Source organism: Apostichopus japonicus, chromosome 16 (assembly GCF_037975245.1).
Source record: "Apostichopus japonicus isolate 1M-3 chromosome 16, ASM3797524v1, whole genome shotgun sequence".
NCBI lineage: Eukaryota > Metazoa > Echinodermata > Holothuroidea > Aspidochirotida > Stichopodidae > Apostichopus > Apostichopus japonicus.
Genome location: NC_092576.1, coordinates 31,899,419 through 31,920,339, shown reverse-complemented (window position 1 = coordinate 31,920,339; position 20,921 = coordinate 31,899,419). Strand labels below are relative to the sequence as shown.

Here is a 20,921-nt window from a genome sequence, read left to right as displayed (position 1 = left end):
GTTGTCATAAGTTAGCAAAAGGGTCAAAGGTCAGGAGGCCACAGGTCAAATAAGCAAAATGTTGCTGAAAATTGCACCACAAACACCTTATCAGTGAAACAGCTCTGACTCCTAATTTTTGGTCAACCATCCCCCTCCCGCATGTTAATAAGCACTTGTGTCCTAACTATCCTTGGTTTATAGTAACAGGCTTAGTCCCATCATTGACTTGGAACCTTGATTGAGGTGCCTCCATATTTATGGAGTACCACCCCAGGAACAGTAGGCCAGCTTAGCTAACCCTGTTAAAGAAAGCAGAAATATGTACTCCTTAACCTTGAACCTTTACAGGTACATACCATTAAAAAGTATTTGTTTGATTTACAATGAAAGATGAATAAGCCTTGACTGTTTGTATAATCTATTAAAAGAAATGAATGCAATTTAAAACTGGACAAACTGATGTCAAATTTGTCAATCATGAATATCTGTATAGGCCTAGCACATGGGCAATTTTGTGATGGAAAAGAGACATCTTGAGGTCAAAGTTCGCCCAATTCTACACATTATGTATGCAGTGAACAATATATTTGAATGAAATACTATTTGGTCTAACATGAAAAATGCTTGCAGATGGTTGTTGTGGATTATCTTTCATTAGGATCATTGATCTAATCCTTAAAATCCTCAATAACAAGCCCACTATGCTACTGGATTATTCTAATAATGTGCCCCTCCTAACTTTGTGCGTACATTTGCCCACCTCTATGTGCACAGCATGGAAGTGAAATGTCAAGGCCAGGGTCGGAAATAAGCAGGGCGAAGGGCGATTCGTCCTTATGAAAATCGCCCTCGTTATATCAGGTGTCTGTGTAAAATTAATTGTGACATGCTTTTGTTTTAGTTAGGCATTGCAGTAGCATCGCGAATCGCGCAACAGTTCTCACAATCCCACATAAAATTTGAAGCAGTGCCGGAGGGTCACGCACAATCTCCGCATAGTTACTGCGGTTATGGCCTCCACTAAGCAATTTCAGTGCCAATGACCTAAAATCCCAACAAATCTCAGACCACATGGTAGCCTAACTTCACAGGTGAAGTAGGTCAACATGGTAATCTTACCTATCCATTTTTTTACTCGCTCAAGTTGTGTTGAAAATAAAAATTAAAAATATCCATTAAAACTTGCAATCTTTAACCAAATATTAGCCTAACAGCCACACTAAGTCAATGGGAAATGTAGCCTAACCATCAGTTTGCAAAAACAAAACAAAAACTGCATAGCTTTGTTTACAACTTTAAATTTGCTGGAAATTGGCAGTTGTTTGGAAGGTAGGTGTTTTTATCCACACACAAAAACATACATGCCTTAGGAAAAGTCACCAGCGGAAGTAAACCTGTGTTTTCTATTTCCGTTGATGGGATATTGGTTTTCGTCATATATTCGCTGGATTGACATAATTTGCTAAATGCTCGCAAATTTTTGCTATCAAACTTTTAATGAACTTGCTATACAGTAAATTGCAACACTAGTAATAGGGCAATTGTGCTGACTTTATCCTGTTGAATGCTTACAACCATTTCCGTAAACAGCATATATTGAACTTTGGAAAAGAGCCCCCCTAAACCTTAAAAAAACCCTCCTAAATACATTAAGGGGGCGTTTCAACTTTTCTATATCCAAACTAGTCCCCCAAAGCCAAATATTAATTCCTACCCTGTTTAAGGCTAGCTGTTATAAATTAAATTTTTGGGCAGAATTGAAAATTGGCTTTGTATTTTAAGTTAATTGTGGGCCAAAAAATCACAATAGCTCTAGACAATAAGGCATTTTACTAATGTAGGCTAAGCATTGTCCAGCCTTGCCTGTCTTCAGCAATAGGCTACTGTTGGCTAAGGCTTAACTTAGGCCTAGGCCTAGGGTATATTTACTGTATCATTTGTATCAAAAAACGGTGCTATATAAGCATCATTCATCACTATTTATGTTTTTGTAGAGTTTTTGGGACAAAGGTCATGTAATTAAAATGAAGTTTAGCCTATCTAGGGCAAAACTAACATTACTGTAACTTAGGCTAGATCTTGTTAATGTTAGGCTTACACTGAGTGAGACAAGTGAGAGCTGAGCTATAATTTGCACAAATTGTGATTGGTAATCAGCCAGCTGCACAGGGAACTGAGGCCTACTTTATACTGTTACTAATCCTAGGCTAGTCAATAGAGCATTTAGTAAAGGAATTAATATCTAGCAATTGCAAGAAAGTATTACGGTATTACCTAGGCTTCCAAAGTCAATCTCGACGGCTCTCATTTTGATAGTGCAACATGGATACCGCGCCTAACATAAGTTAGGTTTACCGATCTTGCTTGCATACAGTGTGAACACTTGCGGCCATACGGACAACACGTTTACCACACTGTACATACGTCCATATGAGCTCTACATTACACTTAGCGACATTGCGCGGTGATGACGTCACAAGGTTTGTATACCAAATGAAAATGCGTCAATATGAACATGGATATCAGTATATGTATCACCGAAAGGGAAAGGGATCAAAATTGTGACTTTCAAGGTCACAGTTCCATTGGTCAGTTTTACCAGCATTAAAAGAGCATCGATAGTAAAACATATACCGATAGGACGATAAAATAAACGAGATATATCTTGATGGGTCCCTAATAGCTAAATTTTGCACAGGTCACATATACTACTACAAAAATTGCCAAGCTATAAAAATCCATTCAGATGTATAATCGTCCAATCAAAATAAAGGGGTGTATGGGGCAGCATCCACGATCAATGGGTACTAATTACCTGTACACCGAAGCCCTCATAACAGAATGAACATACCCTTAAACATTAGGGGAACACGAAGAATATGTTCCCCTAACGTTACTGTCCCTCTAAGGTAGCATTTTTCAATATGCAATGGGCACCTAATGTGCACTTTATATAAATATATATATATATATATACGCATGATGAACTGTTCCACATGTACCTAAGTATTTGCTCAATATCAATCATACTAAATACTGCTAGTAATACTGTTGAGAAGATAACAGGCTACATATTTCATTACAAAGAATACACTTTTATCATTCACCACTCTCAACATTTCCTGATATGTATTACCATACCATACCACGTATTAACATACGATTCTTTTTCAATTTGAATTAGTAATGTCAGACGACCAGGAATGATGATGATGATGTGTTACTATATCGGTGACATCACTAGTACGTCATCAACAACATATTTTAATGAATGCATTACCATGCAATGTGTGGAATTCTACTTTCTTAATTGGTGTACTTTTTTGGCTCTTTTAGTTTAATTATACAGTTTTATTTTGATAGAAGAACTGCCCAGTTTTGATCACCCCATTGTAAATTATCGGTTACCGACCATGTGTTGGTATTAACGATAACTGATGTTACATAATGTTAATGAGATAACTTAAACGATTAGACAATTTCTTCCAACATATACGGCTTGCTGTTCAAAGTTCAATTCAATCATTCAATAAGGGGTTAATCAACGGTCTAGCGTGCGTTACTCACAGGATTAATGCACGATCGGGGGATAATGCAAGCGATGCACGAGGGCAGAGCCCGAGTGCATCCAGCGATAGCATTAACACCCGGAGTGCATTAATCATGTGAGTACAACGAACGCTAGACCGTTGATTAACCCCGTTCATTCATACACTACATTTGTGTGGGGGAAAAATCATAAAACAAAACATTTTTGGTTACATATAACCAAAGATTTATTAAAGTGATGCCCCGTAATTTTACCGTGCGTTACTCACAGGATTAACCACGGTCAGCTGACCTGAATGGACCAATAGGATTTAGGAATCTTTACTAAGTATGAATGAACATTTATTTAAAGTCTTGGAAGACTAGCTATTTATGCGTAACGGAAAAATCTGAAATTCCAAACATTAACACTCCATGTGTTTATGTTGAAGTATATGTTCAATATTCTCAATTCACCATCAGTTTGATTATAGTTTTAACGCAATTTGCCACATGCAGAGATTATCCTGATTGGTTTGAATATATGACATCATTTGCAATTATTCTCAATACACCACTGCATATTCATAAGCTATAGGAAAATCATCCATCTTCTTTAAACCTAAGTTTTTATGATTTAAAGTGGCTTAAATAATAGTTTTCAATGACTGTGAATAGACTTGAGAATAAAGAAAACAAAATCATTATAAAATAGTAAACCGTTCCTAAATTAGGTGTAGGAAAAATATGGAAAAAGGCTTTTTTTTTATTAGCTAACTTACATTATTTTTAGATGCAATCTCCAGCAACTGTGTCGTCGATCTTTGAAGAAGAGCGCTGTCGCCTCTCTTTATCTTTACGTCTCGCGAGCAGAGATCTTTCACAGAATCCATGATGTCGTTGACATCACCAGTTTGTTCCAGGATACAGAGGATGGCAAAAGTATCCCCGCCTGGTAATCTCTTCAAATGGTTGATCAGTTTCTTTCCAGCATCGGGATCCAGACCACAGGCAAATCTGAACAGGTACTGAAGATCAACTGGATCTAAGAACCTGAGCGTTTCGTTGATATCGTATGCATTCTTTACAAGAGTGACAAGGTGGTGGGCTGCATACCATTCACAGAATAGCTTATGATAAAAACGGACCATCGTTGTAAACAACACTTTGTCTACAGTAGATTCATCGCTCACTACATCTTCTTCGACCAAAATGCCAATTAAAATATACTGGTGATAAGATTCTGGCCCGACTCTTTTACGAAATTCAGTCTTAATCCATGACAACTGTTGGTTTTGCTTGTTTAATCCTTCGAAAGCTATTTTGTCTAGCTCATGATGTTCCATTTCAAGAAGATAGAACCTGTTGTTTCTACTGTCGTTAAGTTTCCGTTTCCGATTCAGATGGTCGTAAAAACATCTAATAATGTGTTTAAAAAACTGTGTGACAGACTTGAATTTCATGACGTCTTTCTGATCATGAGCCATGTGGGCAAACATCACGAATATCAGAGGCACCTGGCAAAGATCAGCAAGGATGGAGTTTTCATAGAGCCGTTGTTTTATTTTATCCACTGCCTCATTGTTGTTACCTACTACAGCCTTGCGAATGTACTCATCCCTAGCTTTGTCATCGAACCCTGTTAGTTTGGCCCTCTTAGTTTCTTCTCTGAGACATTCTGGAAGATATCTTGTCGTCAAGCTCACATCAAAGTCTGCAAACAGTTCCATCTTGATGATCCTGTGTACATCATCATTATCATTGCTACCCCTGCCAGGATACTCGTCATATCCATCTAAAGTGATGTGGACGGACGAGCAACTGTTAATGATCTTTTCAATCTCATGTTTGCTAACACGGGGTTCATGGGATAGAAGGAACGACTTAATCGCCCCAAAGAGAGACTTTACTCTTCCAAGTTGTCTTAGCCGAAGAAGAATTAGTATTTCTACATTGTACATCGGGGAATCCAATACGTCATTGCACCAATCGTAGGCCAGCTGAAGGGTTAACGTCGACTTACCATACCCGGGCTCTCCTTGTATAATGCGTCTCTTGGATTTACACCGGAAGTCAGTATAAACACTTTTGTAAGATTCCAAGCGCTCCCATGATCCTCCGTTGCCTCGCCTCAGCTCTGGTGCCAGACAAACTTCCACGCCCCCTTCTACAAAGACCTTGTCCACACAATAAAGTCTATCTTTTATATATGGCAGGGGTTGAATCGCATCATATTGCTCTTTATATGTCTTTTTGAGACCTTCTATCAGGAATATTTTCTTCTCTGAAGACAAAAAGTAACAACGTGTAAATTTTCCAGGTATGACTAAAATTTATGAACAATAAGTTAATGGCACACATGGAACACGTAAATCTCAATTGTTTATTCCGTACTGATAATAGTTTTGTTACTGTTCTGTGTTATTAAGACAACAGGGGGGGTTACATTTTTTACCAAAAGAAAGTAAAGATTCACAAATGACAATGTCAGAGTTAAAGGCATCTACCTTGAAGTTCAGAAGTCAGCTCCATTGTCACTTGATTTACTTCAGACAGTCTACGAAGCGTGAAGGGGTCGTGTGAGTTCAGCTCCTGCCCATTGCTTCTGCTAACCTGTTTTTCTTTCTTCAAAATATGAGAAAATTACTGAAATTAATATTTACATCATTCTGTTAACTGTCAAAATATATGCTGCATTGTTTTGTTGTTGCATATGGATGGTTCAATGTTTTATTAATAACCAGACAGCAAAACTGCAGTGTGGTTTCAATGATGCTACATGAATAATCTTATTTGAATGTGACACACTATAGTGGGGTTGAAACCCTATTCCCTGTGATCAACATCTCTGAACCAAGGTTTCTTGGTCTGTAATGATGCATTAGGGTATATCAAACAATTTAGGCTCCTAAATATAACTTGGCTAAGGGTCAAAAACTTTTTGTGTGGACGTTGCTATGGCAACCACCAAAAAACAGTAAATTTATCTGTAACTTCTAAACTCATGAAAGAAAACTAGTGATGTTGGTATCAAAACATAGGTAATTGTGCTCTGTGAATACAGTGGTACTATCCAAAGCAGGCATAGGTACAGTTTAAGGAACAGTTGTCATAGCAACTACCTACGAATACTGAAAAATGTTCCTAAATCTATAGGTGAAAAATGCTTATCAATTAGTCACAACAATGTCTTTTTGGTCATGCAAGGTTGTAATTTGCTTTTCTGTGCTTTCTGAAATGTACCAAATGGATTGATGATACTTAAACACCCCTCTGTTAACCTGTATCCAAACGTGTATCCAAAACTGCACGAGTCATTTCCAACAAACAGAAACTTCATGAAAATTCTCAACAACAATGGTAACATGACCAGAATACAGAATTTAATAATGACTAGACTGATGGATGATGCAAAAACCAAGAGGATACTTGTGATTTTGTGCTGAACAAAGAAAAACCAACCCTTAAGTGCAGACAAGCAGAAGCTGACACAATAATATTTACACTATGCAATAAATACATCCAGGTAAGCTTGCACGGTTTCGTGAAAACTTACAACCGGTTTTTCTCTAGCAAAAAACCGAATCTGGCTCAAAAACCGTTTTTTTCCCCCTCCCGAATTGCATTGAAAACATCCAAATCTCGATCGCTAAGATGCGTATTTTTGAAGCTTTACCAACAGCGTGTTCAAGTATGTTCGTTCGCAGTAAATTGTTAAAAATAAGAAGAATAAATTCAAGAAATGTAACTGCCTTCATGACTGTCATTTTATAACCCACGTTAACTAAACTGAAGTAAATATGTCGAAAAGAAATGTGTTAGTAAAAATTTTTCTTAAAGTTTTAACATCACGTACACGTATCGTTTGTCTTGTGTTTACTGTACTTCACGAAGTTCAAATTCGTGTTCAGAAAAAAAATATCACGTTCATGTTAAATGTTATATTATATGTTATATTTTCGGAGATGAGGGCCGAGCGTAAACCCCATTATGATCAATTGGAGATCGTAAAAAAAATGCCTTACAATATGATTGGTCCAATGAAGGTACCAAATTGCACAAGGCTCTAGCCATGTTCGCGGGTGGTATCTTGGCGGTAAAATAAATTTCTCTTCAAGGAGTGAAGAGAATTTACCGTCTACACTTTCAAGTACAAGTTGAAAAATATCCCTGGCAAAAGCGGGGATTAGGTCGGCAAAGAATATAAATTGTTAACGTTTAAGTTGGAAACATGTGTTCTTCAACGCAAACGAAAAACCAACTGAGAGACGCCTTGTCTGATAACTGATCAGAATAAATGTTTAAAGGAAACTTACAAAGAAAATAAAATCTATTAGCGTACAAAGGAGAATTGTCCCAACAGCAACGTCTGTAATTTCCAGCCATGTATGCAACATTTTTACTCCTTTAATATTCCTTGACTCAAGCCTGACGCCAGGTGTCTCTTGTGAATAATGGACTGTGATTGTTCTAATGTTACTTGTTGCATCTTAGTTGTTAAACTCAGAGCCCCCCCCCCCCCCGTGATTGTTCTAAAGTTACTTGTTGCATCTTAGTTGTTAAACTCAGAGCCCCCCCCCCGTGATTGTTCATTGTTCTAATGTTACTTGTTGCATCTTAGTTGTTAAACTCCCAGAGCCCCCCCCCCCTCCTGCGACTGTACATGTCGTATGGTATTGTGGATTGCGCAATGTACCTTTCAAGTTTTAACGTTCATTTTTTGAACACGAACTGTGATCAATGTGTTTGAAAAGATTTTCTCCATATCCTCTACTATTAAATTGAGGTTGAATCATAAGAACAAAACAAAGAGGACAAACACGGATATAACAATTTATTTTGAACTGCATCTCGTCATTTGAGTGTGTACTTCTCACAACTACTAACGTTGGCCAACAAGGTCAGTTCAATACTACAAGGTACAGTACCTAACTGATGCACGCATATAAGGGCTGCATAGCCTAATGTTAGGCCTAGCTATCCACCCTCAAGCACTGGTTATGGCGTGTGCCGATCGTAGCTGACAATGTCGTCTTTCAGAAAAGCTTTCTCTTGTTGCAATTTACTTTCATATTGCAAAAAGAACAGTAAATAGGAGAAACCAAAGTCAACAAACTCTGTTTTTTCCAGTATTTGCAATTCACATTTCGGTTTTTTCGGTTTTTCGGTTTTCTTAAAATAAAAAATAGTACCGAAATTCGGTTGGAAAAAACCGGTTTCGGTACTAAAACCGGTTTACCGTGCAAGCCTACATCCAGGAATGGTTTGTGAAGCTGAGCGAGCGGGTTCCTCCAGTCGCCATTGATGCTCAAGACACTGATTTGTATGTGCAGGCAACATATGTTGCCCACAAACTACCAACTATATTATGGGTCAATCAGTTAATTTGTAGTCCTTATGCTAGTGGACCACCCTCGTTATTGTTAAGCACCTGTATGCTACTGTAATGCTCAGAAGTTGTTGTCATTTGAATGACTCAAATTGGCCTTTGCAAGCATTTTCATACATGTGTATGAACCAAGTGATTTTCGCATTTTTCGAGTCGTCAATTTGAGTAGATACCACAAAATACACAACTTTTTGAAGTTTTTAATAAAAGGGTCAATACACTCCTGAAAAATGGTATTTAAAGAAAAATTTAAATTTACCCACAGGCCCAAATTGGACCCCCAATTAGGGCCAAAAGTGAGATTTCTTAAGTTTAAGGGCGCTGTTCGTAAAACGTACCACCCGCTTGACTTTTTTTTTTTGGCACTTTTCCGGTAAAACTACGACTGGACAAAGATCCTATGCAAATTAAAACTCAAACATGCCTCTGCTTGTGAATATAGAGCACACTCAAAGTAGGGCCAGAAAAGGCCCCTATCTCATTTTCTGCCATGAAAAATTGAGACCGTAAATTTTCCTCAAAATTAGCTGAATTGAAGACTGGGCACATGTCTTCCACAATATCTGCAATATCAGACATAAAATACTTTACATTTATGCAAAAGATGCCTCCAAACTTGACACAAATTTAGGGCTCTTAAAATGCAACCTGGATTTGGTTGCTAGGTGGGGCCGTATCCTAGCAACCAAAAAGTTTTCAAAAGTTCTTTTGCCCAATTTCATTCTTTGAAACATATGGCAAGACATCATATCAATTTCAGGCGATTCTGAGGGGTCGACGTGGAAGCCACTGTTGATTTGGCATGTATTGACCCTTATACATGTACAAGAACCGAGAGTTCATCAACTGTAAGCATCTGCTGCCAGAAGATCACTCTCAATCAATTATACAATTCCACACACTGACAGGCTGTGATAGTAATTTGTCGTTCTATGGCCACTGTAAAGACACACTTTACTATAAACAAGATGGAGAAGGAATCAAGATGCTCCAGGATGGTGGTAGTTCCCTAGAATTGAAAACATCAGTTATCAAGGACCTTACCAAATTTGTCATTATTTATGTCTATGGTGACAAATCTAATGAATCACTGTGCCAAAGTAGGGTAAAAATGTGGAGGAAGTTGAAGAACAAAACATTATCTTCCTCCAGATGAAGATACCCTCTTACATCATATCGAGAGGGCAATCTACTTGTCTTACAGTATCTACAGTACAACTACACTATCAATTCGACAATCATCCTTCACTCATAGGGCACGGTTGGGTTTTAAGAAACAGCAAATGTTATGCCGAGAAGTATTCAAAGCAAGCTCTTCCACATCAATTTAGGTTTGAAGATGAAGTACTAGATAAGTCTGACTCTTATGATGAAGGAGAGAAGGCCTTGCTGAAGCTGAAAATGAATGTTGGAATGATGAGGCTCTAGATGAAAGCCTGATCAATTTGATGTAGAGTCGATTGTATCAGATTCTTATCAAGACTAAGACAAACTAAAGTAATCTACTTTAAAGTTTGCTATTGGTTTTAAATATCAGAGAATTATAACTTACAATATCATATTGATATTCCATTTTATATGCATTATTGAGTGGTTACCATGGTATTAGATTTAATTGTGACTGTTATTGTTAAGCTTTTTTCACATATTTAGGAAAAAATTTCAGTATTTTTCGGTAGTTGCTATGACAACGGTTCCTTAAACTGTGCCTACGCCATCTTTGGATAGTACCACTGTATTCACAGAGCACAATTACCTATGTTTTGACACCAACATCACTAGTAACAGATGACTTTTACTGTTTTGTGGTGGTTGCCATAGCAATGGCCATTAAAAAAGAGTTGCTGACCGTAAGCCAAGGTACAGTATATAGGAGCTTATATTGTTTGATATACCTTAATGCATCATTACAGACCAAGAAACCTTGGTTCAGAGATGTTGGTCACGGGGTATAGGGTTTCAACCCCTTACTACAGTAGGTTGTAGGGTGAAGCCAGGATGATCAGCATACCTCAATCTAAGTAGTACCTCACAAAGCATTGAGATATAATAACACAATATTCACATTGGCACCTGAAGACCGAGATGAAAACTGTTCTTGTATTCAACATACAGATTGATCGCTACCAAAGACAACAGGCTTCTTACACTCAATGTGGTACACCTACAAGTTGTACATTTAAAGCAGGCGCCAGACAAATTTAACCCCCTGGTCCCCAAGATTTTGTGACTGGGTTGCCTTTAAAACATAAAACCAGGCAAAAGTAAATTTTCGTAAACAGCACCTGGTCATTCCCCTAAAGTTACAACATCCAAACCTGAAGTTTTTATTTGGCACTGAATCTTGACAATTGTGAAATACACCGGAAATGTAAACAATGGAAGCAAAGATATCATATCGATTATTCAAAATGATGTCGTCCATTCCAACACATTAAGCATGTACAAACAGTACAACGTTTCATTACACACCTCTGTGCACAGGCATGTATGCGCAACGTAAGTTCCCTACACACTTAAGTCAATGTATAGTTGGTCGAGACTTCTTGATTCATATCTACGGATGCCCTTTAGCTACTTTCCAATTGCCAACAGCCTCTCCTCTTCTAATTTGGCGTAACACATACAGTATGTAATCTCATACGCTGCGCTGTGGGAGATACGATATATTATAAAACAAGGTTTCCACAAGTTGACCACTGGAGACATTTGACCTCAGCAAAAAATATGATTCTTGTACTTAACGTATCACAACTGCATACTTAAAGACCAACTATGGAGACTTTTCGATGAAGATAAAATCGCACCATTTTGCATGTATGTAATCCTTAACTGACTCCAATTACATTGCTGTAATTAACTTTACCAATTTCGGACGTTAAATACGTGAAAAATGGGAAGAAAAGTCAGCTTTTTAGGAAACCTATTTCAGACATTCCTGAAACATTCCTAAGACATCAGGTAACCATGTGACGTCACTGTTGGTATACCTCACTCACAACAATACTTTTAGTGTGTCAAGTTGTATACTTGAGCTGCCAAAAACGCCGTAGACTTTGGATCAATTTTGTGAGATCCACGCGGAAAGATTTTTCAGCACCCGGAGTATCTCATGCCCATGAGTCCACATGCATGACCCTGCCTCTGTGTATGCTGCAAATGTCTCATTCTGCAATAATTATAAACTGTCGATAGCTGTGTCTGACATAGCAAATGTGACCATTTCAAGTCTCCTCGTAAACACGCCCTGGTCGTCCTTACATGTAACATTATATCACGCAATTGACAGTATAATGTAAGAGATGACCGTGTATATACCGTGCCTAAGGTAGCATTGTTAGTACATGTAGTGAGTTACAACTCTCGCCGGTGATTTCTCACAGCATGTGTAAAAAGTCATGTTAGGATTTCATCGCATTTATCTATTTCATTTGTTGTATTCCAGTATCGTGAGGTCGTGATACATGAATTATATTGTCCGTTAGTATATTCTATTTTCTGCATGGTCCAAGGAGTTGAATAGAAACGGTTCTATGTAGCGATCGGACGTTTTATTTCGTTAGTGACTGTCTTGTGATTGTGGGTAATGTTTCTGGTCAAGGCCTGTTTCAACTAGACCTAACTCTATGGAATTACACAGAGTCACGGAAGTATTTCACCCAGGATTGAAGGAGAAACGTGGATTTGGATATTCACTGCTAAATTTGGATTATTGAAAGGATACTATTTCTGTGTTTTTACTTTTGGATATTAAAACGAGTAAGTACTATGTTCAGCTGAAGCTTAGTCATGTATATGCTACCGTCTGGTCGATTCAGGTCAGCGTCTCTCGTAGTTGTTCGATTATGTTTAGTGTCTTTTTGGTAATTCGTTGACAGTAACGTAAGCCTTTTTCCTGTCACATATCACGCATGAGACATCTTTTAGGTCTATTCTTCTGTTCAGTTGCGGTATCTTGGGATCAAATTGTACGGAATCGGCAAGCTGCTTGCATTGTCTACAGTATATTGAACCATACGTACATATTGATGCTCCGCTATGTAAACGATGCCTCTATTTGAGTGGAAATTTTGCTAATAATATAACCCATTTTACTAAATTTTCTGCTTAAAATTGTCTTAAAACTAGTTGTTTATCTGTATGTGTTCCTCTTTTAAGCTAACAGCTTTTCAAACGCTCGAAATTGGAAGTCAAATACAGTACAATTGTTCGCTATCTGTGTATAAACCAGGGTTCGGTTTCTTCCGGAAGAAACCTATTTCTTCCGGGGACGTGGAAGAAACTGGAAGAAACCTGTTTCTTCCAGGTTTCTTCCAGTTTCTTCCGGAAGAAACTGGAAGAAACCGGAAGAAACTGGAAGAAACTGTGAAAATTGGCATGTAAGCAGCACAACCCACATACATGATAAAGAGACAAATAGTTTACCACCATCTGACTGAAATGCTAACCATTGAAACCATCAAAATATGATAATTTTGTTTTAATTATAATTTTGGGTTGTTTTTCTTCACCAAAAGATGTTTGCTTTATATCACAATATTGAAGGACTACTTATCATCTCGCGATCCCCCCATCAACCAGAATTGCATAACTGGCCATACTGTATGAATGATTAACCTGGATTGGCCCATGAACTGAGGATTTAATACAATTTTATGAACACCAAGAAAACAGCCGAACAATATCTCTTCGATTAGGCAACAGTTTAATTTCTGCATTTCCCTAAATTACAACTTGTAGTTAACAGGAGGACTTGTCATTCCAACAGCAAAAAGAACAAACATCCACAATTAAACACAGCTGGCCATGAGCCAGCCCTCATTTCACACTACAACTTCCAGTCGAATCTGTAACCCTCATGTCTTGAGTTCAATCTCCACAAAATATGGTCATAGTGGTCAATGTAATCGTAGTAATGAGTGTGTATTGTAGTAGGCCTACACTAATTTCCAGCAAACACTTGCCCCTCCACTCAGAAACTAGTTTTTAACTAAGAACTGGGCTATAATCAGGACCATTCTGGTCTGCAAAATATTGCTTGCCCATAGTTGTTCCCTGAATTGTCCGATGCTAGTAGTCTAGTACTATATTGTGTACAGTATATGCTGGAAGCAGGTCATGTGCTCCAAACCTAGATATAGACTACCTAGATGACACTATAGTGCTTCTTGTCCATTTATTACATAGTTAGAAATCATTGCAGGTTGTTATGAAACTTTATCAACAGTTTTTCCCAAAAAAATGAGTTTCTTCCATTTTGTCCGGAAGAAACTGGAAGAAAGCTATTTCTTCCAGGTGGAATAAACCGCGGTTTATTCCGCGGTTTTTTCCACCCCCGGAAGAAACCTGCTAACCCTGGTATAAACAGTGCCTATTTCAGCGTTTGATTTTGCGGTATACCAACAATGACGTCACACGGTGACCAGAGGCTCCTTTGGGTCAATCTCTGTTTTCAGACATTCCAGAGGAACATGTCACGTGACTACCCAAAATGTCCATTTTCTTCGTCGTTTTTTGATGGGTAATAGTAGGTTTTCGAAGATTATTTTTTACACATGTTGATTACAGTATGGGTATGAAAACTCCCAAATTAATAGAAAATCCAACAACAAAAATTGTCTCCATAGTTGGTCTTTAATAAGAGGTTAGTCCAAGCTTTCCTTCTTGAAATATCATGTATACGATGTTTCACAATTTGACCCCTGGTGACCCTAATGACCTTTGACCTCCACAAAAATCAATAGGTATCTTGAACTCAATGTGACACAACTACTGTACATGTATACTAAATATGATATTGATCTAAGCTTTCTTTCTGGAGATATTGTCTCTTCAAGGTTTCACAATTTGACCCCTAGTGACCCTCATAACAAACAATGGGCCTTTACTACTCAGTGTGGTACTTTTACACACGAAATATGATATTGGTCCAAGCTTCCCTTCTTGAGAAATCATGTTTCCAAAATGGCTTCACACACACACACTCATCAGCCTGCATGAATACAATGGTTAAGATTATTATTGAAACCAAAAATGTGCTGGGAAAAAATATTTTATTCCTAGGAAGTGCAATGATTTTACATGAAAAGTAGATATCAAGACAATTTCAGCTCAATACCCCTATGATGTCAAACTTTATGCTCTGTGTTACAATCATGCACAATATACATGGGCTTTAGTTACTTAAGCGCAGATAATTTAATATTTCAAGCAATCTATCTATCGACTGGAATATCTTACAAGAGAGTTAAAGAAGTCAAAAGGGTAAATCTTATGGGTCATTCCATATCAAATTACCAAATTTTGGAGTATGTTGTAGTTCAACATCTTTTGAAATTTCCCAAATTTATTGTATGCTTGAAACATCATAAGATATGCATATTCAGAAAATTTCAGTTGCATTGCCTCTATATGCTTATAGTGCTGTGCCGTTTACACGTTTAAACGTGTAAACGAACGAAACATCGTTTAAACGTTTAATAAAACCTTATGAACGTTTAAACGAAACTACAGTACTGTGATCGCTTAACTATCGTACAAAAATTTTCAACGATCGCAGAATTTCGAATAATATCGCGTAATATCGAACAAGTTCGCACAAGTTCGTACACGAAGTTTTCAACGAAATTTCGCACAATTCTACGCATGTAAAAATCGTTCATTTGACCACAGGAATGTGTGCTTAATGAAGCAGAGAATTAACTATGAACGGGCGAGGTGAAAGATTAGAATTTTCGGAGCCGTTCCAATAAAGATGTCGAAAAAGAATCAATGAAATGAAAAGCATAGGCGCTCACTGGTCGAGGGCCAGTGGTTTTCCGCGTTTGCGGAATATCGCGGTAAAATGCGGAATTCATGAAATCTTGAAAAGCGAAAAACACGGAATTTGTTTTTCCCACCGATGCTTCTTTTAAAATGTATTTTCATGTGTGAATCAATTCACTTCAATAACGGGCACGGAAGTAATTTACCGGTAAAAAGAAAAAGTTTTTTCTGTAAAATTTTGAACGAGATCAACATGTATTTTGCTTGGTCTATAACAACTGTCGCTACAGTGCTTAGGTTCAAACATTTGACAGTTTAATTTCGCCAATAGCCTAGCCCTTTGTTGGATTTGTATTTCAAGCACAAGAAATCGTGTTTCAAATGGATTTTGAAGCACAACGATGATTAAAATGCTTACCGTAAAATCTATGATGTTCAAAACAACACATTTCGTATATATTCCAATAAAGATCCGTGACGGAGGATAAACGGAAGTGCGTACGAACTACGATGTTGGTAAAACTGGCAATTTTAGACAAATTTCATTCTCACTCGGTAAGCCTTACTGATGAAAATTAGAAACTACATGTACATTAAAGTTTTAGATGTTGAAAATACGATCTTTTATATTTAGGAGGATACAAAAGATTTAGAACACCCAAACAATCCCCCTTCCCGACCATCTCAGAAAAAAAAGGAAAGAAACGTCTTGAAAAGTACCATAGGCTCACAGTGCATTGACACAAAAGTTATTTAATAACAGCTAGCTCTACACAGATTGTTTACATGTGTCGCCAGACAGTCCAGTACTGCACTAGACATCATTTGCATATTACACTAAAAGGCGGAATTTCTTTGCCTTGTATCAGATGTAGCTGGCTAGCAACAGGTGCACAGAATAAAATACCCTGGACGGACGGCCGACATGCAATGTTTGTTGGGAGTGATTGACAGTTGCTTTGTTACAGAAAGACGCAGCCTTTTGTTTAGTTGAAACATTGCATTTTTTTAGTCTAAACCATATGGAGTTATTTTCTACCGGGACTTTCCTGATACGGCCAACGTTTCCCACCTTTGAAAAAGTCAATGCACTGGGCAGGGAAATCATTGTTCGTACCTGAGGCGCAATATTTTGAGTGGGGGTTAAGTAAAAAAAAAATGTTTCATAGTTTCCAAAATGAAAATAAATCAAATGGAAAACCTAAATATAATCATATCAATTATATCTCGCAGATATGCCGACTTTGTGTGCGTACAATGTTCCAACAACTCTGGAAAAAAAATTTGTTCGCACACTTTACCCAAAAGAAATATTTGACCCCTAACACAAAATGGTTGGGCTGGGCTCGATGTCCGCACCTGTTTTATACTGTACCATTGGACTAGACATAGATGTAAAAACTTTTCTTGGCAAGTTGCCAACAAGAAATTCAACTGCAATGTATTTTGCTAGTATTGCATGGTGTGCAGGCTGAACGCTTTTCTCTCCCATACATACAGATGTCTCAGTACACTGGAGCGTTTTCGACATATTATTTTCGTCGCACCAAATGCCAAGCAATGCGAATACTTCATCTTCCGACCACATACTCTACTCTGTCTACTTCTGCGACATATTGGACAGGAAAATATCGATAATACTAATAATAATAATAATGATGGCCTTTCCGGTTATCTGGACGTCGTCAAGAAAGCAACTCAAACTTTATACTGTATGTATGCCAATATACACGGGCAGCTATACACTGTGTACTACTCAGCAATGCCTGACGCCATCTTCAGACCGATATTTCCTCATACGTTACCGATATTTACCAACTACCAGTCGCCTCAACAGGGTGACCATCACCTCCCATCACCCGTCCCCAAAATTAAAAAGACTGCGACTAAAACTACCTACTACGCCGATAATATAGTGAACAGCGCTAGCCCTGTACACAGCCAAGCACGTGTCTTCCTTGCATGGATCTTGCTATGACTAGTAAATATATATTACTGACGTCCAGAATGTTTGTTTTCCCCACTGATCTGTACAGATCAGTGGTTTTCCCCAGAATGCCTACGGAGGTAGGCCTACCTGAGGAAAAACGAGGAACGGGCGTACTTATTGCCCAATCACTGCAGCAGGATGAGCTAACAGGTGTTTATAGGGACCCTGGGAGTCTTTGGGCTATTGATTACCTAAATAGTTAAAAACTTCTTGTTCACGAAATGAGACCACGTACGACGTTATTAAATTACGGCACTGTAAAACGGGATGGCACGGGGAACGGGCCCCTACCCACACAAGAATTGTTGTGCCACCCCCCCCCCCTCCCCCCCCCAAAAAAATGACGAACATATTCGGAGACAGTCTGAATGTTTCTCCACTAAGACAATACCGTAACTCATTCGATATCGAGATTACGACGAATGATATACAGGGTAGGCTATGTGATCAGAAAGCCTACATCGAAAGTTACGCCGTACACACCTCGCAAGAAAACTACGATAACCTTAAATGAAAAAAACAATATTTTGCACTTGAAGATCTGGCTTCCCCCAAAATGCAATGATAAGGTTTAGACCCAGTACTTCTTAATACATTGAGTTTCCAATTACTAGTCAAAAATATTTTCTGAAGAAAACCCGTACGATATTTTTCACAAATATTGATGCTTAGATAAGTGCTTCCTTACAATCAACGAGACGAAATCAACGAAATTCGCTCCGCTTACGTAAAACTTCTATATATATAACACGTTGAAAACCCGAGATTTTACACACAATTCCCATTGACATTGGTCACGGAAGATAAGTAGGTCATCGACATTCGAACTTGGCAACTTGCCCAAGTTCATTGCACCGTGGGAACGACTCAATACATTGAACACGATGTAACATTTTCCCGTCATCTGGACGCCGAGTGTAACTTTGTGTAACATGCAAATTATTAATGGTACTATGCTGTGCGGTGAAAACTTATTGCGACACATACAAATTTGGGGGTTGTAGAAGTAACTTTTTTATCAAATGTAAAGTATTGTATGGTACTATATTTTATAAAAGACGGTTTTCTTCAGGTGGTAGGGAAAAGGGGTGATTCGGTGAACTCAATCTCTTTGTATAGTACTTGGATACTTAAAATGACCATGTACATGCAGTTTCTATTTCTCTTTAGTAAGCTTTACTTAGCATTGTTATCCTTTGTGGATCTTTATTGGAATATATACGACATGTATTGTTTGACGCCAGTATTTAACGGTAAGCATTTGTTAAATTTTTGACAGCTTCAAAATCCATTTTCAAAAAAGTCTGTTTTCATGAAGGTTTTATAAAATCGACATAGCTAAGGTAGGAAAATATTAACTTAACCACATTAACGAAAGTTGTTCTATTATCCAAATAAAATACATGTTTCTCGTACTGAGATCTGAAAAAAACGGGCGGCCATTTTTCTTCTTTTCCAGCGCTAATACTAGTTTGGAATATGTGGCAACCTTTACAAAATAATTTTTAAGGATAGTTTAGATTTCTTGTAATCCGAATAAAAACACGGGAATCATGTAAAAGGAGGCCCATTGCGCGGACGAGAAACATGTTTTGTTTTTAACCGGCCCTTCTTCAAACTCAAAGTTGTTGGGTGGAAGTTTTTTTTTTCTTTTCAGTTGTTGGGTGGAATTTTTTTTCTTTTCATTCAGTTGGAGCCAACGGTAAATTATATAAAAAATTGACACAAGAAACGCTTAGTAACACTTTATTTTTCTTCTAGGTTTTCAAATTCTTTCTGCGACTTTAATCCTATTCATTGAGCACAATAGCATTTCCTGCGTAGAAACTCGTACATGGATTATACGAGGGGTCTACGCGGCAATTTGTTTGTCAACAGTTTATTCGCGATTGTACTTGTTTATACGTCTTTACACGATAATGTGCGCGTACACATGTCCAGTTATACGTGAGCGGTACTGTACACTGTGCATATTGAATGTATGACATTGAGTCTCGTAACTATGTGCTTTGAACCATAGATGAAAGTTGTGTTGTATACTTTGAACACACGTAATATCAAATAACGACTGTTGTAATTCTAAAAGGCCTATTCAACGATTTTGTGCGATTTTGTACGTTGTAAAACTGACCGCAAAAACCGTGAATAATTGTGCGAATTTCGTACAAAATTTTTCGTCCGAATTTTTCAACGATTTTTTAAATCGCGCAAAATCGCATAATTTCGAATAACGTCGAATAAAATCGTACAAAATCGCAGAATATCGTTTCTTCGAAATTGTACGATCGTTAAGCGATCACAGTACTGTATGATATCAACTGAAAATTAAATTATTGGCAAATATCGCGTATCAATTCCCGTGTTCATTTTGTCTACTACGCGAAATAACAACACAACTTACGATCAGTCGAATCATAAAACGCGAACGTAATCCTACTTTTGTCCCCCCCCCCCGATGTATCCGGCGATATGAATGGCTTAAACTTGAACGCTGTTATCCTTTTGTGAAAACTTCCTGATTCGCGGCACAAGTGTACTTTATATCGAGCCGACAGCGGCGGCGCAGATAATCCAGTCAATGCATGTTCGATCGAAATGATTACAATCCCTGTCCATCACGTTGAACTCTCCCACCAGACAATACCGGGTCGAATACTCGACTTGGTAATAGTTGTTCAAATACATGATCAAAGGAAATGTATCGATTGGAGATCGTAAAAAAAACTCTGAAAATCAGTAGAGAAATTACCAATTGTGTACGAAAAGTAAGTTGGTACACCTTTCAAATTTTACGAAAGATCCAGCAAAACACTTTCGAAAAATTCACGCGAAACTGGCATATCGTGCTAAATGCAACTACTGTCATGTATACAAGGCTCTAGTACACCCATTTATGAATAAACCGTAAGACCACATCTGGTGTTAAGCGGGGGGAAAAGAAAGTATTTTCTAGAATTTCCAAAAATACGGAAAAAATAATGTCCTACCATAGTTAAGTGTATTGCAAATAGCCTAACCACCTCGTCTGTTACGGATCTCACGTAACTACAAAAACACAACTAATTGTATTTTGCGAACTTGACGTTTTCTACAAGAACATGGAAATAATGTTAAGCATTAGTTAATCATGCCGTGTGGCCTAAAACATATTTTATTACAAGGTTTACTTTCATAAAGATGACCATAGCTTGATATCTTGTGCTGCGTGTATGAACTGTGCCTCGCGTATCATGGGGAATACTCCATGAAACGTTTCTTGGAAACGTG

The 20,921-nt window shown here is 37.8% G+C and overlaps 3 protein-coding genes across 3 annotated transcripts in view; 1 reads left to right on the top strand and 2 right to left on the bottom strand.

Annotated features, from left to right (window-relative positions):
* LOC139982126 (uncharacterized) overlaps positions 1 to 20,921 on the bottom strand; it is a 153,372-nt gene that overhangs the window by 8,410 nt on the left and 124,041 nt on the right. The window lies entirely within an intron of this gene.
* Positions 1 to 20,921, top strand: part of LOC139982131 (uncharacterized) — a 221,487-nt gene that overhangs the window by 115,961 nt on the left and 84,605 nt on the right. The window lies entirely within an intron of this gene.
* LOC139982136 (uncharacterized) overlaps positions 1 to 20,921 on the bottom strand; it is a 175,332-nt gene that overhangs the window by 150,055 nt on the left and 4,356 nt on the right. Inside the window, exons 3-4 of the mRNA XM_071994736.1 lie at positions 6,018 to 6,135; positions 4,293 to 5,794 (exon numbers count right to left, since the gene is read on the bottom strand). Of these exons, the coding sequence (XP_071850837.1) occupies positions 4,293 to 5,794; positions 6,018 to 6,042 (1,527 nt within the window). The 5' untranslated portion in view covers positions 6,043 to 6,135. The remainder of the gene's footprint in view (positions 1 to 4,292; positions 5,795 to 6,017; positions 6,136 to 20,921) is intronic.